The sequence below is a fragment of the Acomys russatus genome, chromosome 31 (assembly GCF_903995435.1).
Source record: "Acomys russatus chromosome 31, mAcoRus1.1, whole genome shotgun sequence".
NCBI lineage: Eukaryota > Metazoa > Chordata > Mammalia > Rodentia > Muridae > Acomys > Acomys russatus.
In genome coordinates this window covers 32,842,778-32,868,757 of record NC_067167.1, presented here as the reverse complement: position 1 = coordinate 32,868,757, position 25,980 = coordinate 32,842,778, and the positions used below count along the sequence as shown (strand labels likewise).

Genomic DNA, 25,980 nt, shown 5'->3' with positions numbered 1-25,980 from the left:
TCATTCTTAATTCTCTCACGGTACCTGACAAGATTATACACAATATATTCATCCAGTCCTATAGTGATGCATTGATTGAAGAGGCATTTATATGTCTCCAGAGAGTAAGTAACTGTGGTCATATATCTGACCTTACAATTCAAAATCAATGTTCAGCATGGCTGTATCCAGTGATAACTTTTGGGAGACTTTTAGTATATAAGCCATCCATAATGGATCTGTGAATGTAAATTCTATATTAAAGGCACTGTAGCTTAGAATAGAAAGATAGGTACATCAAATCAAATCAAGAATGGAAGAGGGAAAAATGGAAGGAGCAAAATCTATCTGTGAAATAACTTAAATCAGTGGCTCTCAGCTCACAACCCCTTTTGGGGTCACATATCAGATACCCTGCATAAGAACTATTTATATTACAAGTCATAACAGTAGCAAAATTACAGTGATGAATTAAAAATAAAATAATTTTATGGTTAGGGGTCACCACAACATGTGGGACTATATTAAAGGGTCACAGCATGCGGAAGGTTGAGAACCACTGAGTTAAGATCTGTTTGTATTGTCTAATAGAAGAAAAAGTGTAATCAGGAGTTTAAAAGGATTTAAGCTGCAACTTTTTACAGGAATAATAACAGGTTGTATATTTATTAAAGTAACCGGATGGAATTAGACATCTTCAAAGTATGTCCATAATAGTATTGCTACTGATTATTACTTTACATCATTCCTCAGTTTCTATATGCTAAAATTACTTCAGTGTTACAGCTTAAATGTTCATGGTTTGTAAACTTGATCTCTAATGCTGAGGCATTGAGAGATGGAGATAAAACAGGGGCTGTTTGGGTCATGGGGTAACACTCTGAAGAATGAATTAATGGTCTTTCTTTTACGGATATAGCAATCACAGTAGGAATGATTTTTTTTTATATAAATGATCCTCTTTATCTTTTATTCTCCCACCCTTTCTTCTCGTTTCTCTTCTGCCATAGGAAAAACACAGCACGAATGCTTTACACAAGATGCTGGCACATTGACCTCCTACCTCCTAACACCAAGAACCATGGGCTAATAAGTGGTGTTCTTCATAAATTACCCACTTTGGAGTATTCTGTTGCAGAGGTCCAAAACAGCCTTAGGCCAATAAAGCATCTCTCCTACTAAATAGATGCCCTGTCAGTCTTCTTGTGTCACTTAGATTATTCAACCCATTAGAATTCCAGAAGACCCATGCGAGGCCTTCTGTGGAGTTATGTAACACAAGAGTCTGCAAGCTCTCCACCTTGGCAAGTTTTCCTTGGGCTTCTTTGAGAACTCCTACCTAGCATCTGGAGCACTTTAAGAAAAACACTAACCTCTTCCCCCAAAACATGTCTCTGTGCCTCTACACACTGCAACCGAAATTGTTGACTGGTGGGGAACGCTTAGACACAAGGCACATCTGACGACACCCCTTTCTTGGGGTCTCTTTCTCCTTACTCTGCTCCTACATATATAGAACCTGACTTCCAAGTTCGTGCCCACGTCACCCTCTCAAGGAAATCTCTTGCGATTGTTTTTAGGTCTGGGTTAGATGTTTATTGTATGGGTTCTTAGTGAACCCTACGCATCTCTCTCTTGGGTTGACTGAAAATGTGTGTCAGTCTGTTCACTTGTTGCTGCCACCCAGCTCCTATCTCCATGCCAAACTAGACTTTGTATTTCTTCGAAACTAGCATCAATAGTCTCTATCAACAATAACACTTAGTGGGCATGGAACTCAATAAGTGTCTGGTTCCTGAAAAAGTGAAATCGATTTAGGTGCTTCATTTTTCTCATGGAATCTTTCTCTCAGTGGGGAATGCTAGAGCTTAGACATTAGAGGTCACACTCTGGAGAAATCTGCTGCTCCTTAAAAAGCAGAAAAGGGCCAACAGATTCCCTGAGGTATTACACCTTTAGTGCCATGGCTTTCTGTGCTTTCATCTTTTAAAGCTACTATATTAGTGGCTGGAGGGATAGTTCTGTCCTTCCAGAGAACTCAGATTCAATTCCCAGTGCCTATGTCACAACTCACAACTGTCTGTAACTCCAGTCTCAGGAAATCCAATGACCTCTTCTAGCCTCTGCAGGCACCAGGTGCACACATAATGCACAGACATACGTATAAGCTAGTATATTATCTGTACTTTATAAAGTTAGAAAATATTCAGAAATGCATAATTAATAGGACCAAAAATGAAGTGATATCATGTGTCTTAGATTCAACTTTATAAATCATAATTCAGAAAACTAATTCTTACTATCCATTTATCATATGCTTCTTTAGTGACATGTTCACACAAGAAAAAAATTAAATTTGGTGTAATTATATTTTTGGAAAATTCATTTCTGTGTTTCTATATTGTCCTAAATATTTCCCAATTGAATAGTTGCCCTCCCTTACCAGAAGAGATTTGCCTCAGGGCACCATGGACATCAAAAGTCATGGATATTCAAGGTTTTTTGCAAGAACATAACTGCATTTGCATGTCGCCTACACACATCCTCCTGCACACTTTAAGTCATGTGTATGTTACTCATAGTAGCTGTTGTAACGTATGTGAGGAATGAGTTTCTTTAATATTGTATTGTGAGGGAATGAATGACAGTAAAACACTGTCCTCACATATTCACTTTACAGATGCCATGATTGTTCTAGACATTTGCAGTCTCTACTCCTCTGAATCCACGTGATGCAAACAGGTGGACTGTTTATAATTCACAGACAGCTATTAATATCTTTTTGTTTGGAATTAAAATGATTACTTCAAGGGTTTTTGCTACTATTGTATATTTTCCAAGGACTACTTAATACAAAATAGTTTTCCTTATATCTGATATATTTTCTTCTAATTAACTCCTAGAAGTGAGATGCTTAAAGATGCCAGATTCAGATGCAATTTCGGCCAACATCACCTCACCACTCGTGTTCACTGAGGAAAGAAGGCCTGGCAGAAGTTCACAGGGGCACATATTATATTCACGTTGGGTTCTTTATTTTCAGTTCCTCGTCCCTGACTATATGATGGCTACATAATCAAAACTTTCAGATGCTGTCTTGACTTGCCAAACTCAAAGGCACACAGTGAGCATAATCATTTCATGAAACTGCAACCTTCCTCTTCCAGTCTGGCAGTTGGAAGAAGGAAAGTCGCAGACAACGTTTTATTATTCCTAGACATCTTAACACATTTAAGAGAATATGTAGCTTTAAGGCAAAGGTCTTTAAAACTCGGGGCTACGAGATGGTTCAGTTCCTAATGTTGCTCATTGAATGTGAGTATCTGAGTGTAGACCCTCAGCATCTGTCTAAAACACAGTAAGTAAAGCAGCATGGTGCCAGAAAGAGGGGACAGGATGATCTCTCAGACAACTGGTCAACCAGGCTAGCTGAATTGGTGAGCTACAGGTACAGTGAGAGACTTCATCTCAAAACACGTGTGCTTGAAGAAGACAATTTGTGTCAATCGATAGTCTACACACAGGTGTGCATACACACACGCACATAAACACACACACTAACAAACAAAAACCTAGATAAATAATTGATTTCTGTTTTAAAATATTTCATAAAGACAAGCCAAATGTGGTGGCTCATGCTTGACGTCCCTGCACATAAATGGAGATGCTGAGGCAGAAGGATACATCCTGCATATGTAAGGAGACACAATCTTGAAAAGAAACAAAGGTGACAAGGATTTCCCTTGAATCTGGGTGTACAGAAGAAAGGCGAGCACTGAGCTTTTTCATTTTGATGACTCCTCAACAGCTTTAACACACAATGTGCACTGTGAGTCCACAAGTGGAGGTCGCAAGGCCCCAGACGTGTTGTGTTGTAATGAACAGTCCTGGAAGTGTATGCCTTCAGCTTGATATCATTGTTGCTGAAAACGCTGGGGGAAGCTCAAAGGCTGATTTACCAAACTAGCCCAGTGTGGAGCTTAAGGTGTGCTCTGTATTACAAGCTTTGTCTTGGTTTTCATTTCCTTCACCATCCTGCTCCTCACTGAACCAAGAGAACTTACACTGAGACCAGCTACCATCGCTACAAAGGACACTCACTTGCAGACCACACACTAAAAATCAGAGGTAGCAGCTGAGGACCCAAATAATGGTGGAGGTGAGAAGACTCCTTACCCAGAATGCATGAGGAAAGAGAACTGCTTAATTTACATCTAACTGCCACCAAACTATTGACCACCTGAAATTGCCCCAATAATTAATACAAACATGGCAAGCTGAAGACTACAAATAAAAGAATGAGAACCTAGTTACCAAAAATGCATGCACATATGACGTGTCCCAGCCCATGGGACAAATGGAAGCATGGCTCCCCACACACTTATACATTTTTTAAAATGTGCATGTACTAAGGAGATAGAGTTCTGTGTATCTCATAAGCAAATTTAAATATCTATCACCTTTGTACATAATTATTTAGTAATAATTAAAATCTCTCCTTTATGCAACAGCAATGTTTTGTAAAGCATACTCCGAATAGGTTATTCAAGTACAAATAATAGAAGATGTATTAAGAGTCATGAAATGCAGAAAATGAGACAGGGTTATTTGAAGTTTTTTGGTCCAGTAATGTTTCCATGAAAATATTATTAAATCTTCCTGTCTCTATCCCTAGGACCATAGAAAACCACTCTGGCAAGGACCCAACCATGCCTTGATTTTGTTCTTATAGTGATGATAATAATTAGCTAAAGGAGTTACCTATCTCTATCTGAGCAGTAACTGCTTCCAAAATTAGAACATTAGCTACAGCAGACACAGCACAGGACCATGTGTGTAGTTAGCCAGAATTTTGTTTGCATGGACTATTCTAAAATAAAGCAAGTTTTAAAGTGAGAGCAGAAGAAATTTCCTTCTGGATTATATATATATATATATATATCAGATATATAAAATAAAGATACAGAAACTAGGTGGATGGCTTAGTTGGTAAAGTGCTGTGAAAGCTGGAAGACAGGAGTTCAGATCTCCTATACACACAGAAGGCTGAGGATATGCCTGTAATCCCAAAACTGGTACAGTAGAGGCAGAAGGATCACTGTGGCTCGCTGGCTAGCCAGCCTTGTTGAATTAGTTAGTTTCAGGTTCAGTTTGAGATTCTGTCTCAAAAAACTAAGATGAGCACTGATTTTCACAATGGCCTCACCAGTTTGCACTCCTACTAATAGTGAATAAGTGTTCTCCTTTCACCACACCCATTTACTGTCATTTAATATCTTAGCCATTCAAACCGGAAACAGACCTGCAATAGGATCTAGCTCTCTCACACCTTGGCATATCCCAAGGCACTCTATACCCTACAGCAAAGATGCTTGCTCATCCGTGTTCATTGCGACATAAGAAACACAAACAGTCTAGTGTTCATTGGTTAGATAATGACAATGTGGTACATATTATTAATTATTATTAATATTATTCAACTGTAAATAAAAATGAAACACTTCCTTTTAGATCTGTGGGACCCTGAATGGCACATACCCACTCAGATACACACAAATATACGCTATTGAAAAATAATAAAAATAACCCTTTTAAAAACGATCATAGTAAGACTGCTATAGACATGATTAATATACTAAAAGTAATAGCTTACTAATATAATCCCATGACAAGATATCATAGTTAGCAAGGTACCATTCACAGTGAACAGAATTGTTCACGAATGTTTACTGTAAACATGAAGAGCCTCTGTGAAGTTGAGAATGAAATCGATTTTGAAATCTAATACTTTATCTGATAAGAATGCAAAGATGTAGTATTCCTGGCTACAAAAATATAACTGTTAGATGCAAAATCGACAGGGCTGAAGAGATAGCTCAGTCAGTAAAGAGCATGAAGACTTGTGTTCGATTCCCAGCACACACATGAAAAGCTGGGGGGTATTTCCTCCCATACATTGTACTTCCAGGAAAGGAGAGGTAGAAACAAAGGGATCCTTGGGACTTCCTGACCAGCCAGCCTAGCTGGCTTGGTGAGTCCAAGGTCCTGGTGAGACACCCTTCCTCAAACAGGGTGAATGGCTCCCCAGGAATGATTCTTAAAGTCAACCCTTGGCCTACACGTGTGTGTGCATACACATGCGCTCACAATGCGCCTATCCATGATCACTTACAAACACATAAACACATATGCATGAAAAACTGAAAGTCTTCTGTATATCTTTACGTCTGCATTGCTTTGGGGTAAAAATATGACAAGCTCCTAATAGTCTTTGAGAAGACAGTAATCAATGTGTCCCCTCATCTAATCAATGTCTTTTTGTAAGAATTGTACCTTTATGACTTAATAGTACTTTTGTTTAAGACTATAAACTGCAAAGGTCTTTAGTTTTAAAACCACATAATCATTCCAGCATTCTTCTTTGAGTATTATGTTATCATTCTTATTTCATATTTCTTTTAAAATATCATTTTCTTGATTTCTAATATGTATACGAAGGTCTTAGAAACAGACTTTTCTCATTCCCACAGTGAATTGTGTTTGTCTTTTTAAGTTCTTTTAAAATTCCCAATATTGTCTCAGCTCAGTTGGGATATCTGGGCATAATTTGTGTTTTAAATATAAATTTTCTTTGCTTCATGTGATAAAATTTATTCCAGACTACATGGGGGCAGGGCAATCACCTTTGGATATTCCTAATTTGCTAAATGAATCAAGGTGTGTTAATCAGGAATCCTTTTTGCTTGCTCTCCTTATCTGATGTCATTGCTACTGCAATGTTCATTTCTCCATGTCTTTCCTAAGGACACAGTATCCTTCAGCAAAGGTCTTACTTCATGTACTTAGCAGGACAACCAGTGTCATCTGTCACTGCTAGGCAGATGCATCTCTGCCTAATGAGGACTTGACATTTGTTCCCACTGGCATCGCCTCTCCATAAAATTAAAGCACACCAATATGTAAACATCCTTTCAATTTCAGAGCACAATTGCTGCAGAGACTCACAAGCATCTGTCGAGTGATCAAAGTTCATGGTTCTTACAAATGTATTCTCAGCAGGTAGGTGACAAATTAAGGTGTTACTGTTGTCCAAAGAAAAATTTCCAGAAAATGTTTAAATGTTAGCTTAGTAGGAATTAAAATCACACACTATACATGGGCTTTGAAACTTCTCATTTGGATTAAGTGTTAGGGAATAAAGTAGATGAAAAATTAGTAGGGGAAATGTGAGCTGAAAAAGAAAAGAAATGTTGCCTTTGTGGAAGAATCAGAGAGGAATATAGCCTCATAGACAAAGAAATCACAGTTATTCAGATGGTGATAAACCCTGCTGAGGGCAATAAGCTTTAGTGATCCACTGCACAGTATGTCAGTTGCAATAAATAATTCATATTATATTTCAAAATTGCTAAATGAGTAGCTTTTAAATGCTTTCACTCCAAAAACTAAGTACATGATATGCTGAGTTTGTTAATTAGCCTGATTTAATCATTCCACATAACAAATATATATCAAAACATTACACTATGTCCCATAAGCATATATAATTGCTATTTTCAAGAAAAGCCTACCAGAAAAATTACCACCTACTATTCATAACTATGGGGAACAACAAAAACAAAAAGGATTCAAGAGCATCCACTGCACAACTCCGTAACTAGCGAGTACAGGAGGTGTATGGGCATATACAATCATGTGGCACATAGCAGGGTTTTGGTCAAACAAGAGCCATGTCTACTATGATGGGGCCATCAAATTAGAAAAATGGCTTTAAAATCCCTGTCAACTACTAATAACATAGCCATCATAATGTGGTAGCATCGTTCAATTTATGATTGTGGCGACACTGGTGTAAACAGAGATACTCTGCTTCCAGCCATAGAAAAATCATCCCAATGATGGGTTCACATAGCCTTGATAACCATAACAAACGCACGTGCTCCTGGGCTGTGCCTGTGCTCTACTAAAGTCTTCACCATTTTTTATAGAATGCACACCTTCTATAGTTAGTATAGAAAGTATAGTTAACTTCAGAACAGCTACACTCCAGGGACCTTGTCTTCAGAGATGACAGTTCCATGTGTGTGGCTGCCTGGGAAGACCTCCCTGGGGAACAAAAGGCAGGGGTGGAGGATGTGTGGGCCTAGGCTCATTAACACTTTTGTGTCTTAGTCACTAACAAAAACATTTACAAATGAAAGATGCCTAAGAAATGATAAAAATAGAAGCATGCTTATAGACTCAGTTCATTAAAAAATGAAATGTTATACAGGCCCCAACGTGCATCCATGTCTTAAGCTGCACGTTCACTATAAAGAGTTAAAAGCTTTCCAAAAAAAGAAAAAGCATGTATAAAGTAAATAAGTTACAGCGAATTAAGGTACGTCTATTACTGAGGAAAATATTTTTATGAATACAGTACAAGATAAGTACACAGTGTTTATAAACTCTACAGCAGTCTCCAGTCATGTCCCAAGCCTAACGTTAAGTGTCTACTGGTTCATATATGTTAAATAATTAATGCCCTACATAAGTATACCGATTTTTTCTGTTTTACTGCATTTTCATGACCACTTAACACTTATTTGTGTGTTACAGTTGGAGATGGAATTCAGCATATAATGTTATTCAGACCTGCAACCGAGAAATAAAAGCCTATGTCAGATCGTCAAGGTGACTAGTAGACCATGCATGTTTGCGGAACTGAACGCTAAAACACTCTCTTAAAAATGAGACCCTCCCCAACTATGTACTCCCCAGTATATCCTTTCTTGGTTATGTGATACACAGACTCACAACTACAGTCTAATTCAAGTCCCAAGAACCTCACTCCTTACCAAAATCTCATTTCAATTGTTAACTAAAACACAAGGAAAATCAGAAAAAATTTTTCTTTGCTGACCAAAAACATTTAGATGTGGAGCAAATAGGATTTAACTAGTGGAGATGCAGTTTGAATAAAGACTGAAGCAAGTCAATGTTAGATATGGAAGAGTGGTGTGCGTGGTGTGTGTGTGTGTGTGTGTGTGTGTGTGTGTGTGTGTGTATGTGTGTGTGTGTGTTGTATATGTGTACTTCCATATGAGGGTGTACATGCCTGTAGAAGACACCAGAAGAGGACACTAGATGACTGGCTTTATCTCTCGCCACTTTATTCTCCTGAGACAGGGTCTCTCAATGATCCCAGGGTTAGGTTGATGCCAGCAAGTCCACAGCACTTGAGTTACAGCGGCCACAGGGCCATTTCCATTTCTCCACCTGAGTGATGGAAGTGGACCTGTGGTCTTCATGTCTGTATGACAGAAGCTCTTACCCACTAAGCCATCCCTTCAGCTTCAGGAGTATCTCTTAGGCTTAGTCATTTTTCCCCAGTAAAATCTAAAGGAACTTGAGAGTCAGATGCAGCAAACCTAATAAGGAAGCTGCACGTGGAGTGACTGTTCAGGACTGCCCCACTTGCTTTAGGGACTGGCTGGAGCATTTGCCCTAGGAATGTAGCCCATAAAATAGCCCCTTGAATGAAGAAGGAAACCCACTCCATCATTAACAGGCTAGAGTGAGACACGAAAGTAGAACAAGCTCATAGGCTAGCACAGATGTCCTCAGTTTGTCTCCAGATCACTCACTTTCTTAGACTGTTGCAGCAACCTTGTTCATGCACCTGTTTGTGTGCACCCACCTTGAAGGGATGCTCTGGCATGGCGGTGTGTTTGCCCTCAGCCACTGTGCTACAGTCATCCTCAGCCCCCTTCAGAGGAAAAGATAGTTGAAGAAGACCAGTCACTTAAAATACAGGAAGGTTGACAGAAATACGATGCTCAGAGAGAGGCTAGGGTTCATGCCACAAATGAAAGAAAAGTGTTTTTAATTCTCCAGAATTAATATCTTCAGAAGAATCACAAAGACGGTTTTATCATTAGAGTATGACATAAATGTGGAAAAGGGGCAAAAGAAAGTAAGAAAGATGCTCGATGCAACGGCTCTCCGTATCTGTAACCCCAGTACCAAGGAGAACAAGGCAACAGGATTGGTGGACACTCGGAGTAACCTAGACTACGTAATGAGTTCCAGACTAGCCAGGGCTCCAGGTTAGAGCTCAGTCCTGATTTTTTTTTAAAAGGAAAGAAAATAAAAATAAAAGAAGAATGATTTCTTGGGTGCTCTAAATATATTTTTTAAAAAACAGAAAATTGAGACCAAACTAATGTATATCAAATACTAGAATACAGTGTCTACAAAGAGTGATGGAAGCTTGGACCAATACACAAGAGTTTTGAAAAGTATTTGAGAGGTGAAGAGGAGTTAGGCTTGCAAGATGTGAAAAGATGATTGTATCACTCTTTTAAACCAAGGTGGGGAGATAGGCCATTCCTGTATGTAGGAATAATGGTGTGCCTGGTGGGTGAGAGTGGGGTGACAACACATTTCTTGTATCCAAGGATGGGGGCAGGGGAGAAACCTGCCACTTGAATTAAGCCTTATTTTTATGCTCAGGTTGGAAACAGAATGCCTGGGAGTTTGAGAAGTCACAGGCTCTGAAGAGCTATGAATGTGATCTCAGTTTGTAGCCAAAGAAAAGGAATAAAGTGTCCTAGGCGAGGAAATAAGTATGCATAGGCAGTGGGGAAAATTCTGACATCACCATCTTCTTCCAGTTTTAACTCTATGATGCTTGGTTTTGTTTTATTTTCTTCCTCACTATTCTCCTTTCTGGACCTTTCTTAAAAAAAAAAACGTTTTGCCTAAGAAGGTTTGGAATCTTCGAGTCAGATCCTATTTGTAGTTTCTAGTTCAAGTCTGTAACTTTGGAAGCCACATGGAGGGCTACATTGGGTAGCCACCTCTATATCATAAGACATTTTAATATTCTATTCATTGTCTTTAATTCAAAATAGTAAGAGAGAAATTCAGTATTTCCTGGAGAGAAGAGTGCTCATTCTCTCAACCTTGTTTTGTTGTGAATTATACCTACCAAGAACTGGAAAAGGCACACTTAGCATAATATCTATAAACTGTTTTTCAAGCTTAAGTTGTTAATACAGAATTATAAAAAGAAAAGAATCATAAAAACAATTCTAAATATTATAGTATTAAGGCCCATTTAAGAATCATTACTGTGAGCCAGGAGGTGGTAGCTCCCAGCACTCGGGAGGCAGAGGCAGGCGGATCACTGGGAATTCGAGGCCAGCCTGGCCTACAAAGTGAGTCTAAATGCAGCCAACCAAGGACAATATGTGCAGTAAACATCGAACCCCTACTCAGATCTAGCCAATGGACAGGACATTGTCCACAGTTGAGTGGAGAGTGGGGACTGACTTTCACACGAACTCTGGTGCCCCATATTTGACTACGTCCCCTGGATGAGGAGGCCCGATGGCACTCAGAGGAAGGATAGCAGGCTACTAAGAAGAGACTTGATACCCTATGAGCATATACAGGGGGAGGAGGTCCACCACCTCAGTGACAGACATAGGGGAGGGGAATAGGGTGAAAGCAGGAAGAAGGGAGGAACGGGAGGATACAAGGGATAGAATAACAATTGAGATGTAATCTGAATAAATTAATTTTTAAGAAAAGACCAAAGTGAGTCTAGGACAACCAAGACTACACAGAGAAACCCTGTCTCGAAAAACCAAAAATAAAAAATAAAATAAAGTAAAAAATAATCATTAATGTGAACCAATATCCAAACTATAACCATTCATTTCAGAGTTGGGGGGCAGGGGCGGGAATGAAGCCGCCCTTATAATACAAAAGGAAAGCAGGGGAAAGACTCTTGACAGGAAGATAACAAGTTCAAGGTCAGGCCAGCTGAAGCTTACACAAAGCGACTAGAGGAAGCCAGTGGTGGGAGGGATGCCCAATTACCAAGGAAGACTAGGCTTTCGCAACAGATGCTCCAGGCCTTTGGAGCCAAGCTCAGCTCTGCCACAGGCTGGATCTTCTCCCTATCTGTAAGCTAGTTGTATTCACTTAACCATAGCACTTTGAATGGGCCCCGCCCTCCCCTCCTTTTGAAACTTTGCTTAGGTTCTTCTCAGTATCTGAAAAAGAAAACAGAAAAAGAGTGAAGCATACCCTCTTTATCTTCTGCCACGGTCTCCTCTGGGAAGATACTACTTTCCCGATGGTGTTGTCTCCAGAGCCCTCTAGCTTGCATCTGCTGCAGATGTCACAACGTGGCAAAGCCACCATTCTCCTGCTCCGTTCCAGTACATTACAAGCATGTTACGAGCAGGGAATATGTCTTCACTCTGCCACTCGAAAAACACCTGATACATAATAAAAATGTATCCCATATTGTCCAATTAATTTCTATTTAATCATGAATGACCAATAGTCATTTTCCAGAACAAAAGTCACTCAGTATCCAGATGAAAATTCTCGAGGGGAGATAACACTTCTTCAAGAACATTCCAAATGCCAGGAATTTTCCATAAGATTGACTATTACTACCACATTAGCTTCCAAACTGACAAAAAGCACTAATAATTATTATTTAGTTTATCTTTATAGCATCCACTCAGTAAGCTATTCTTATTTTTGCTCTAGTCCAGTGAGTCAAGGGACACTCTGAGAAACACCTTCTAAAGATGATACTTGAATGTAAGGCGTTACCCAAATGAAAATTTAGCAGACTGAGGCCAGCTCTAAACATAGTCACCTCAAAACCAACTGAACAACAGTCAGCCAGGGCTGCAAGCTAAGGTGTCCTACGTTTATCATATCCTCTGACCACTGAGCTGTGCCATCCTGCATTTACTATGCTCCCTCCCCTCCGACAGTCCTATCATCCAGAGTTACTTTATCTATCAAGCATCCATGGTTTTTTTTCACTGCTCTACTGACATTCCCGTTGGTTATTTGCTAATGTCTATGTGCCTTCCGGGGCCGTTAATTAAGATTCTGTTTACTTGACACAGCAGTATAGCTCCCTCCCTACCTAGCATGTCTACCTTATACTCTTATCCTCCAGTAGAGTGCAGAGTCTGCAGTGCACGATACTGTAACTATTAATTCATAGATATTTTTCTTCCTGCAAACATCTATTCTGAAGCCAAACGCCACAGCTCAATTTGCTGTGCTTTCTTACTGTGCAACGTAGTCCTGGGCAGCTGCTGAAGCTTTAGTGATTATTAGCAGAGAGACACAACATTAAAAGCATTAAGACCATGGATGCTTGCTTTTTCATCCAGTTCTCACTTAGGTGAGACTACTCCCATGTTTTACATTAAACTATCTCAGAAGCCAATAAGCTCACACCAAGGTAGAAAAAGCAAACCCAGCGTGGACGTGGTGTACGAAGATCTCTGCCCACTCTGCTTAGCTCCAAAACCCAAAAGTCAAAGACAAACCGTGTGAGACAGATGAATCAGAGATTAATTACATCAATGCTATCCAAAAAAAAAAATGTAAAGCAACAGACTGAGAAAACAATACCAAACTTAAAAAACTATAAAAATTATGTATACATTGTAACTAAAATGTGAGTAGTGCATAAAATAATTTAGTAAACTAATGAAACTCAACTCTGTTTTTACATCAAGACTAATCATTTAATGTCTTTAAAGCCTAATATATTAAATTAAATTCTATTTCATTGATTTGCTTGAATTGTTATCGCTACACTAAATTCCATTATGAGACGAGAGATAAATCATAAGCTCGCAATAGTTATCATTCATAATATAAATACAATAGCTCAACGTGGCTGCCTTTGCTAGCCATATGACAGCTCTATGACACAGTCACTGTGAACTCACACAACTCTAATAGCTATAGGGTGAACCAAAGGCTACTGTTATTTCAGACTTAATTTTGTAGGCAAAAAAAAGATTGCAGCTATTTTCTGCCCATGTTCAAATTAATCTTCCTGAAAGAGCAGATGCACTGCAGATATTCTCACAGCTTTCATAGCTGCTTTGTCATTTTTCACTGCAAAAATGCCTGAATGATGGACAAGTTAAGGATAAGTTAGACCATGGTCACTCCAGTGTTATTTTTCCTTAAATACTAATTTTCCTCATCTTATCCTATATTAACAACATCGGTTAAAAAAAAAAAAAACAAAACAAAACAAAGTTTATTCATCCAATGATTACTACTACGGCATCAATATAATTATCGTACAATGTTCTCTTTTAGTAAAGAGTATTTTGTAATTAATCCATAAATTCAAAACTACTACTATAAGAAGGCCAAACCTGAATTTCTGCTGTATACTTAAGAACTCAGATAGAAACTTTTATATACTTCCTAACAAAGCATTAAAATACTCAATTATTTGAACAAAGAATTTTTGCTTAAATATAATTCATTATCACGTAGCCTTACATTTAAACATATTGTTTATGTTGATAATCTTTCAAATGATTTTATTTTATAAGTAATGTATTTTACATTTACTGAGTAGTTGAACATGTTTCTATTGAAATAGAATCATATCATTGCCACCCTTCCCTCACTCTCGGAATATTTTTTTAACCTAGACAAAATATTGGTACAAAATGAAAGGACATGTGTGGCCAGAGTAGTTGGCTTTTTCTCTCTAAATCTCTTTCTAGAGAAGCAACTTAAAGGAAAAGACTTCCTACTATGGAGACTAAATCACAAGACAGCTATTGAAAAGGATTATTTTTGGACTCGGCATGGTGGCACGTGACTCAAGTCCTGGTGCTTGGAAGGTGGAAACAGGATGATCAGGAATTCAAAATCATCCAGAACTGCATAATGGATTCAAGACCAGCATGAGCTACATGAGACTATGTCTCAAAAAAAAAAAAAAGAAATAAAACAAAGAACCCTCCCAAATAAAGTGTTCTAGCTTTTGTTTCATATTTTAAAAGATGTCAACAATACAATGGACTGGGTAAACAGACATAATATAATCTTGTATGCATAAACATAATCTAAACACTTAAGTAGTTGCCTGGAGAATGGCAGTACTTTTTGGTAGAACAAAATTATAAATCTTCAAATGTAAGACCGTGAAGACTGAATTAGATGGCCCTTAGGCATCCTCATGAGATTTTCTGGACACTTGGAACTCTAAAGACTGTCATACCCGAGGAATGCCTTTATCATTGTCACATTTCTAGAAAGAAGGCCAGCTAACTACCGTAGCAGTCCTGAAGTGTCTTCAGCTCGGTGTGATAACTATCATTTTGTGCAGAGTTTTTTTGTTTTGATTTCTATAAAACGCATTCTCTCAGACACTGCCAAAAATTATACCATGGCTTTACAACTCCATTATATGCCTCAACCAACTGGCCATTATTAAAAAAAAAAAAAAAAGGTTCAGGACAAATTGCATTTACTTCACTGATCTCATAATAATGTCCAACTTCACGTGCGCTTTCCACCAGCTCTAAATACATTTTATTTTTCCAATTCACCAGCTATCCCAGTACAAACACATAATGCTGCTTAATTGTGTTTGAAAAAAAAAACTATGCTCTGCAAAGTACAGTATCCATAACCTGTAGGTTTAATCAGGATCCCGTTTTTTAACTTTCAAACAATAAATCTAATAAGAACAGAACAAGAAAAGCTCGATAGACACCAAGGAGTCAAGCTTTCAGAGTCTGAGGACAAAAGGGAGGCAGGTGCATTGGCAGGTTCATCTTGAGGCTCCAAAGGAAATACCGAGACATAACATGGAGCTGAGGAAGGCAGCGCTGGGAGGGTACATCTACATCTAACTCAAGAGTACATCCCTCTGGAAGTGGCAGTTCCCTGATATTTGCTCAACAGACACAGACAAAGGCAGAGATTGGCATTCCTATTCCTAACCAACTTGCTGCACCTCGGTGACTAAACATGTGTGTTCAGCGTGGACTATGGGCTAGACTAAGCAACCACATTGGCACACGGAAAGACCACTGACCCTGAAGACAGAAGATCTAAGTTCTAGCCCCTCAAGAATCACTAACTTGCCATGGCCAGAGCATGTCCGTGTCTCCTCAAAGTGAGGCAGTTGGGTCAGATAACAGATTTTTCTTCCAAATCTAATCTTTATGAAGACTAAAAGTCTATTGCATATCTGTCACAAATCCTATGGAAATAGTTTACATTTGGATTACATATGTACGTATATGTACATACATAATGAAAATAGTTTACATTTAAATATTTCGGGTATATGTATAATATGTGTACATCCTAAATGCTTACTATATTCCTGAAACTTAAAACCACATTCTTACAAGTCCCTTCCATCTCCTTTCCATATTAAATTATATAAACATGTCCTTTGACAGTATATTTATCATCTTTTTCTAGATGCAAAAACATATATCCTAAAAGAGATTTTTGTTCTCAAAAGAGAAATACGGAGCCCTATATAATAAGCATACATATCATTTTGAAAGTCTTCACTAATGAACATATTAAATCTTAGCTTTCAAGTGTGCCAGACTATTCTCCACACTAACTCCAGTAGGCTAGGTTATGAAAGAGATGAAAACTGGAAGGTTTTTTTGACACTGTTTTATAAACATTTAAATGTGTTAGACATATCTCTGAAACCTCACATGAATAAGACTCTCCCTGCTGTATAAAATATGGGAAGGGGGAAGGATGCGCCTTTGACAAGGCACTTTTCAAATGGAAATAAAACTGAGATTATCTAATCAGTTACCCTTGTGGGTGGATGGATCTACACCTGCACTGAATCTTAGGCCTAGGAAATGACAGAGCCGATCATCTTTACCGCTTTCATGACAGAGCCACAGCAAAATGATTTCCTGAGATCAATATGTGGTTAAGGGAAAGCTGTTTTCAATGGAAACAGGAAGCTTGGAGCTAACCTGTTTCTATGGTAACCAGAGCAGCAGCTACCCAACAGCTGTAAGGAGGGAGGGAAAAAAAAGGGCAGAAAGTTACAAATGAAAAAGATCAATTCTGCTTTACCTCATTGGTGTGACAGTTGTTGGGGTACAATCAGGATGGGTACAGACATGCTGATCCTACCCAGGATCTTTAGCAAGAGCATCCCCACAAACCGTCAGAACCTTAGAGATGAGAAGCTTGGGTACTATCTTAGCCCAATGAGTCATCCCTGGGTTTATTATTGCTGTTGTTTTTACTGTTGTTATTGTTATTGGAATAAAGCAGAAGAAGATGAACTGAGCTCAACTCATGCTGACATCAGGGTTAGCTCACAGTTCTCATAGCTCCGAATACAGATTTTTTTTTTCAATTCTGTTTCCAAACATTCTCTACCTCAGTTTTCTTTTCTCTCTTCAAATGCACATTCTCTACACTTTTTGTGAAAATGTTGACTACATAGAATTAAGATTGCCACCTTCATCCTTTAAACAAGAATCAAACCATGCTATTTTATCATAAAGGACTGCCTGAACTGTTCTAAAAGAAAAGCACTTAAAACTTCGAGCACTGAATTACATTTCTGTAATATATTCATGGTTATTGTTTAGAGTATTTGACACTATACATTTCCTTCTGGAAATATGTGTTTATATTTAGTGCCCTTGCTATTCATTTAGGCATGTCTTAAAGGTTGCCATAATAAAGATGATATATGACTCATAAGTTCAAAACATATAAAACTTGAAAAATACATTTACTTTATGTGTGGTAGTAAAAATAAATGGTGGAGATTTAGATATCCAAGTGGGAAAATCTGATATGCACCTCCACATAAACATGCACATTTTCTTATTTTTATTTGCTTTGCAAATAACCCTCTTGACAAGGAAGAAACATTTTCTTGTCTCTCATTCAATTTTGTCAACTTGCATCTAGAGATGGGCTGTTAAAATGTACAGGAAAGTCATACTTAATCCATCCAACTTCATTCATCTTTGGTACGCCTGGTATCCAGCAATGAAACAGCTCTCTTAGGAGGTGCTCATACATGCTACTAAGAATACAGTGTAACCAGTACGTGGCTTTGTTCCTTTACTGATGTGCTGAGACTCGGGTACTCTCTGGTCCTGCTCAATCCTCACAATATAGTAACTTAAATAGAATTATATAGTTACTGTTCAGGAAAAGGTCAAAAGATGCTTATTAACTTAACTATGAATTATATAGTTAGTGAAAAGGTCAAAAGATGCTTAGACTGAACATGAAAACAACCGGACATCACAGCAAAATCTTCTCAAGAACATGAACTTGAATTTGCTTTGACCTACAGTTGGCTATGGTTCAAAATTAATAGAGAAAAAAAATAAACAGTCACATTCTAATAGTTCACCTGTGTGTTTTAAGTACAATCTTCATTGTACTGTAAAGAGACCATGCATCATTATGAAACCAAAAAAACAAGATTAAAAGAGCCCTCATATTAAAACTTTGAGGCCTAACTGCCCTATCTAAGTGTGCCACTTTTAGTCAACTGCCCATTAACTAATTAAGATTTTTGCGGGCAAAAAGAAAGCTGGTGAAGCTTTTTTTAAGGATAATAAAAGTCTTGATTGTCAAATTAAGGAGCATAAATTTTATTCTGACATTCAAGGTACCAGTTAATTGTTTGTTTCTTTGTTTGTTTGTTTGTTTGAGACCAGGTTTCTCTCTGTAGCCTTGGCTGTCCTGGACTCGCTCTGTAGACCAGGCTGGCTTCGAACTCACAGTGATTCGCCTGCCTCTGCTTTCCTGAGAGCTGGGATTAAAGACATGTACCACCATGCCTGGCTACCAGTTACAGATTTTAATAAGGGAAATTGTTGTGACAAACACACCTAAGATCAGTTGAGGATGATGAAGACAGTGGCGCAGACTAGAGCCCCACACACATGAGCTCACTGGTAACTTGAATAATAGGTACAAGAGAATGTAAACTCGAGCAGGTTCTCTGGAGTGAAGAGCACAAAACATTATTGGTATTATAACAACAGATCGGAAATAGGTCTTACAATCAAACACTTGAAGGAAGGTAAGTTTTGGTTTGTTTGGTTTTTGTGTGTGTGTGTTTGTTTGTTCTGTTTTGTTTGCTTTTGTGTTGTGTTTTATTTTTATCTTTTGAGAAAAACACTTTAGTGTCTTGGAATGTTTCCCCATCTTATTGGCTTTTCTAGTTTAAATGATATCTTTAGAAAATGTCTTGTAGATAAATGAAGTAACTAACTTGATGAGAGCAAAAAACTGCATCTTCGGCGTGACTTCCCTTTGTGTAGATTTTGATGTAGAGTGTTTAAAGAATGAATGCAAACTGGACAAACAAACTTCCTGAAAGAAAATCACCCTTGGTAACCATCCTTTGTGAGGGAACTCTATACGTCCATTAGAATAAAATGCTGTTTGAAGCCAGCAAGGAAGAGTAAATAATCAATCCCGTAATTAAAGGCATGCATCGATCTCCAAAAAGGGGTCACACTATCAAACGGAAGTGAGGTCATTCAACTAGCTTCACCTACAAAGTGAAAAGGGAGGAATGGAGACCAGCATGGCCCTCCTCCAGCCCTTTAGAATTGGGATCAAAGTCTCTGACTCTGGAAAAAAAAAACTAGAAGCTCTACCAAGACATTTCCACCTGTTGTGTCCTCTGATGGCCTGAACCTTGGGTGAAAACCCACACCCTGACCTGCAAATGTCCAGGTGGAAGTGAAGGACATGTAACGCCTTCACAAGTGCGTCTCTGCTCTCTCTTCTCTTTCCCAATCTCTGTTTCCTACAACAGATTTCCATGACAACTTATGTGGGAATTCTTAAACATTTCTTATTAAGGAAAATAGCACGTAAGTATGGCATATTAACTTATTGACCGAATTGCTGGAATATCAAAATCTCTGAAATACATATTTATATCACAAATTAAAATTCTAGATAAAACAGAACAAGCCAGCCAGCAAAAGACAAAAGTAAGTGTCATAAAAAGTCAAATACCATTTCCTATCACTAGTGTTTTTAGTGTGACAATGTAGGTCATAAAAGGAAAAATGAAACACACCTATTTTAAAATTGAACAAATCTCCTCGATATTGGAAAATCATAAAGCAAACAAAGAAATAGGTGTAAAAAATTGAAAAGGAACTTTAGTTAAAATTGTTCACCTACCCATTGCAATAAAGTATGAGATAATATAAAGGTAGGAAGTTTATAAATGCTTAACATTATTAAGAATAAGATATGAGACAATACGACCATACTGGAAACAAATCACTTGCTAATTGACTTAGGTTCATAGAATCAGAATCACACCATTTATGCACAGTTTTATCCTGCTGCCTCCTTGGTGGTATCTTATCAGAAGAAATATGCTGATATCATTAGGTCAGGCCACAGTTGGAGCTAGAATATTACTTCACTTATGAGTTAAGCTATGGTTCCTGATTTGGGCCATCCTTAGTGATTTGAAAAGGTACTTTGAAGAACTGAAAGTCTGCTAAGGGAAGCAACATATTGGACACTGACTGGCCAATAGCAGACAGAAAGGTCCAACGGGGCTTACTTAAGAAGGGAAGGTGGCAATATTTCTCTTCCTTTGTTGACTGCTGCCATGTAACAGTTCTGCCAGCTAAAGGCCTAGCACGTATGTGTTTTTAAATGTCATCAACGGCCTTTCCAAGTGAGAATTCTAATTAATGTCTCAGGCTGTGTGGGGTCAAAAGCTTGTGTGGAGACTTCACAGTCTAGCCAGTTATAATCAGAGGTTTTTGTGGACATGGGACCAGGAAGATGTCATGACACGATTAGGAAAATCTTGCTTCAGCTAATAATTTGACACGTGACCTTGACTGTGTCTTAAGATCTGAATCTTCATTTTCCTGCTCTCATTTATAGAAGCAAAGGTCTTTGCTAAGTGACTTCTGACACAGATTTCAGGCTGGTGGTTGATTGTCACCTGATTTTTGCTTCTCCTCGTTTCTGACCCTGTGCTAATCTCTTGATTCTTTCTTCATCTAAAACAGGTACAAGCAAAGTCCTCCACATAATTACAACAAAATCCAATGAAACTTTAAAAAAAAAAAAAAAGTCATTGTCAAGTCAATGGACTACCCTTTTCGCTAATAATCAACAGAATCAAATTTCATAGTAAGGATAAAAGTTGTGCACCTTGCTAAACATTACTTACAGAACCTGGCTTACAATAAAATACTTAACAAATTGAGTATATCATGCTTATGTTATTAGAAGGAAAGACAATAAGGCAACTGTTTTATTATACACAGACTGAAAAGAACAGTCACATGACGAGCCTGAAAACAAAATCAAATTATCTCTTTAAGCACTTAAGGGAAGAGCAAGTGGCACTTGGCTGAAAACCCAAAAACTACAAAGGAATGGTCATGAGCCTGTGGCTTTATTAATGAAAAATGGCACTTTTGTTTTTGGTTTTTGAGACAGGACTTCTTTGTGTATCCCTGGATGTCCTGAAACTAGTCCTGTAGACCAGGCTGGCCTTGAACTAATATATCCACCTGCCTCTGCCTCCCAAGTACAGGGATTGACGATGTACACCACCATGCCCAGCTATCAATAATCATTTTTAAATGCAAACAGTTTTGCAATTATGAAATAATTCTAAAAAGCAAAAACGTAGGATTAACATTAGTAAGTCCATGTTTGAATATATGGATGTAGGGCCATGCTAAAATTTGTGCATGGGTTCAAAGGTCCAAGAGAACAGCACTACTTTACATTGTCTTTTATGTTCTTCTTCTGGCTGAAAGCCAAACATATGTGGATATTTCTGAGGTAATATCAGAAGCATATCTCTCTAGAAATCAGTGGGCAGATAGAGACATAATAGATAAGAGGCAGGGATTTCTCACATGCAAAGAAAACTGGCCAAGAGGATAGGGCCAAAGTTCGACAAGGAGGGTTACGATGACCACCCCGGGGAGGTGAGGGTCTTCTCTGGGCAGCCAAATAAGCTATACACAGTTACAAAGATTTACCAAATGCAGTGTTCTGTCCCCATATATAATTAAGACCAATTCATATCCTGTGTTACTTTGGTTATTTCTATTTCTCCTATTTTCTTGAAGCTGGAAACGCCATCATTGGTAATTTCTCCAGTCCCTTCATGGGGTCCCGGGAGGCTAATTTGGGAAAGATGTAGAGTAAATTTAATCACTCATTTAAGTTAGAGACCAAACAGAAACATTGCTGCTAAGATTATAATATAAAAAGTCAGGTAAAGCTTCCAGCAGAAGACTGGTCAACAAGGCGATTAATTTCACCATCATCCTGTAAGGAGCACAGACATACTGGGAGAGGAAAGGCCCCCAGCTTAAGCATCCAGAGTGCAGGCAGGATCACTGGGAACAGTTCCAACAGCATAGCCTTCGTCCTTGGGGGAAAGACAGGCCTGATGTGCTCTCATGAAATGCTCCCCTCCAGCACACCCTAGCGCCACCCACTCACGTAGACAGGTTCCATGTCCCCTCTCTCTGTCCTCAGATTCCATCCTTAATGCTGCTACTACCCTGCTGAGTCAGATCTGAGAGCTGGGCCTCACTGGAAAAAAAATGTCACATCAGGATAGGCAATGGGCTCCAAAACACATCCTACCTAAGGGAAAAAGTTGGAACCAAAAAAAGTTAAGGCAAAATCTAAAGTGAATATAGTAATGGCTTTAGGATACATCCCAGAACTCTTCCACCGGGGGGAGGGGGTCCCATTTGCTGGAGTAAATCTGTTCGAATTGGAGGTCAGGAGAGTGACTGTCAGGGAGGGTAAAAAGATGGGGCAAGGGTCCCTGAGCTTTCCCTACCACGCATCAGTCCCCTAGAAAACCATCTCTACTGAGCTCTCCTCTCTCCCTTTTCATCTCAGAGGTAACTGGAGGAAAGAACCAAAGTTTGAAGCAAAGTTCAAACAGTTGCAGTAACAGGGGACTGTAGATTCAGGTCTTACCCTGGCGGCTCTGGATGAGTAGGGGTCCTCAAAGAGGGCCCACATGCGGGGCTGCAGCCTCCTCCAGCGGCCAGACTTGCCATCAGGTCCTCCCAGCCCTGAAGCATCCTCAATGCCCAGTCTTTTAGCCGCTAGGTCTTCATCATCACCAGGGTCGCCCCCGATGAGGTCGGGTGTCTCGAAGATGTCCAGCGCCTCCTCCGCGTCGCGATGCTGCCTGTAGGTCATCCAGCAACAGGGCTCCACGTCCGTCTCGTCGATACCCCAGAAGGCCAGCTCTTCCTCAAAGAGCGGCCCACACACGTCGGCGGGGCAGTGCAGCTTGCCGGTGCGGTAGTAGTTGAGCACATAGGCAAAGACCCCAGGGTGGCGATCAAAGAAGAATTCGCGGCCTCCCCCAGGGTGGTCGCTGCCATTGCCACCGTGAGAACTGCAGTTGCCTGCGCCGCCCTCGAAGCAGCCGCTGGGGACGGGGGACAAGGGAGGCGGTCGTGGCGGTGGAGAGAGGGGAGGGGGCAGCGGCTGCAGCTTGTCTCCCGCCGCTGTCAGGCAGTCGCCCTGGGGTTCAGAGGAGGCGAGAAGGGCCAGGCGAGTTCCAGGAAGGGTCTTGAGAGTGCTGCGGTAGGTTTCGTGCCGGGTACCCCCGACATTGAGGATCACCCTCTCGTTGTTCTCGATCTTGCCCATCTCTGTGGCTCAGACATGACTAGGGGAGGTAAATACAGCACCAAGTTAAAGCTCTTGTGGGTCAGATAGTCACCATGACCCACCCACCCCCACCCCCTACCTCAACCCAAGAGTGTCAAGATGCAGAGCTGGCAGTTGGGAAGGACCCTCCCAGGAAGAGCTCCAAGTCCTGTCCCCGCCTCTTACATCACGCCTGGCCCAGGTTCCCAGTGAAAGAACAGTTGAGTCTTCTTGACCTTCCAGGAAACCTTTTCTCTTGCGACACACAGTCCACCCTTGACTCTGACCTCTCCTTTCTTTTTTTGCCCTCCACCATGTCTCTCCTCTATCCCTGTCAAATCCAACCTGCTTTTAGTTCCCAAGCCCTTTTCCTTGCCCCAAATCTCCCACCACTCACTCCCCAGCCTTTTTTTTTTTCTACCCGCCTTTCCTCCAGGCTCTTCTCCCTAGATGGACCCCCTCCCCCCACTGTCCCATCTCTCAGCCCCTCTTTTTGCTCTCAATGCAAATCCCCTTTCAGGGAGTTATATACTCTATACAACTGAGTTATGTTGAGTGGGGGGCCTCGGGGGCCCTAGCCGCCTGCATACCCTTGTCGAAGCCTGGACGGCTCTCTGCTCCCTAGCGCTAGGAGAGTGCCCTTTGCCGGCTCTGCTCTCAGCTCACTTCTCTCCCTCACCTACCAGGCAGAACACTGAACACAGAAGTCAGACCAACAACAACAACAAACGTCCCCTCCCCTGCCTTTCACCAAGGAGACCGGTAACTAATTTCCTCGTCCAATTTCCTTTTCACATTACTGTTATCGTTGTTGCTAATGTTATTATTACTTGGGAAAGCGAAGGACTAACTAGGATCCATCTTTGAGGACAAAAGTGAGCAATCTATCCACCCCTCCCCCTTCCCAAGGAAAACAAACATCTTGAGTCGGGGGTTGCTTTCGAGGAGGGGTGAGGCCCAGGAGAAGCTGCGGGAGGCACACCCCCTGGGTCTCTGAGCAGGAAGACCGGCTGTTTCCAGCCTGTCCCCGGGGCTTCAATCCACATTCTTACTGCTAGGCGGTGGGGATGCCCGCCTGTACCGCCCTTCCATTTCTCCCCTCCTCATCCCTGGATACCTTAAGGAGACCCGGAGAAAAGTGGATCTGCTTGGGTCTCGGAGTGGACGAGGATCTCTCTGCAGCTGGACAGAGTCCTTGCGGCCAGCTGAGCCGCCCTCCTCAAAGGAGAAACTACTTGTTGGCGTTTTCCGGGGGTTCAGGTGGTTGAGCCGCTTCTCTGGGTGCTGAGGTCGGGGAGACAGTCCCCGCCCGCCGCCTGCCCGCCGCGCTCCCCACCTTCACGCTGCTGCGATCTGCGGGCTCTCCCATAGCCACCCTCCGCGCCCAGAGTCACCATCGCGCGGGGCTGGGCGAACCATGGAGCTCAGGGCGGGTCCAGCTGGCGCAGCCTGACCCCGCTGCAGACCTTCAGCCCAGCTGGCTCTGCCTGGAGCGGAGGCTGACCGAAGGACAGGGGGGCTCACCCAGTTGAAAGTGAAGGCTCCCAGCCTAGATCTGGATCCACGAATTTGGTCCTTCCCCCCACCCCCCACCCCCGCCCGAAAGCAGCCTCTGCTAGAGCTGTTCCTTCAGCACCACTCAGTTGAGCACATAGCTACAGAGTGGGTGGGTGGGTCTGGGGGAATCTAGGCTAAGCAGCCCTGTCGAAGCCCTCTCAGGAGCTCTCACCTGCACTCTTTAAGCACTGTTCTCCACACCCTGTCTCCTCCACTGTCCCACCCCTCCCAACAAGTGAGAGAGGATCTAAAACACCAATTGCTTCTTTTCCTTAATGACAGCTGACAGAAGTCTGCTTACAGGTGACAATGGGTGTTGTTCCCTGTGTCATCTGCAAGGCTCCGCTTTCTCTCCTCACTCAAATGTAGGTCCCCAGCCACCACAGTACAGTTATATAAAACAAAACAAGTTTAAAAGTTTATCCCGGGAACACAATGCTCCCAAAAGTACAGCTTCAGCTTCCTTTATCGGAAATACGCAAGCGACAAAGCAAAGCTCTCATCAGCCAAGACCCGTTTAACTCAGTTGTCTATTGTTTATGTTGCTAGTTCTGGAGAGGCTAAACATTATAAACTGCAGGGCAAACACAGAAGAAATGGGATGTCCCACAGTTCCAGGGTCCGGGGTTGGAGCTGTCGGCCCTGGGGGTAGAATGTGATCTGGTCAGCTCCATGAGCTTGCCATCTCCTCATGTCACTCTCTTCACATGGGCATGTTAGCTGTGCATCCACAGTCTCCACTTTCCATCAAGACACAAGCCATGTTACCCAGAGACCCACGATAACATCCTTATTTTAACTTAGTCAACTCTAGAAAGACCCTGTCTCCAAATAAAACGATCCTCCAAATAGTAGACACCGGGACTCCAACAGATTGCCTTGGAGAGAGCACAGTGCAGTTCATACCAAGTCTCCAACACAACAAAAGAATAT

The 25,980-nt window shown here is 40.7% G+C and overlaps 1 protein-coding gene across 18 annotated transcripts in view; it reads right to left on the bottom strand.

Annotated features, from left to right (window-relative positions):
- Window positions 1–25,546, bottom strand: part of Kcnc2 (potassium voltage-gated channel subfamily C member 2) — a 173,985-nt gene extending 148,439 nt beyond the window's left edge. For 13 of the 18 annotated variants that reach the window (XM_051172831.1, XM_051172838.1, XM_051172842.1 and 10 more), the window contains exons 1-2: window positions 24,608–25,007; window positions 22,804–23,509 (exon numbers count right to left, since the gene is read on the bottom strand). In XM_051172831.1, coding sequence (XP_051028788.1) covers window positions 22,804–23,490 — 687 coding nt within the window. In that variant the 5' untranslated portion in view covers window positions 23,491–23,509; window positions 24,608–25,007. The other 5 variants (XM_051172830.1, XM_051172829.1, XM_051172828.1 and 2 more) reach the window with 5 other exon arrangements.
- Between the last annotated feature and the right edge of the window lie 434 nt (window positions 25,547–25,980).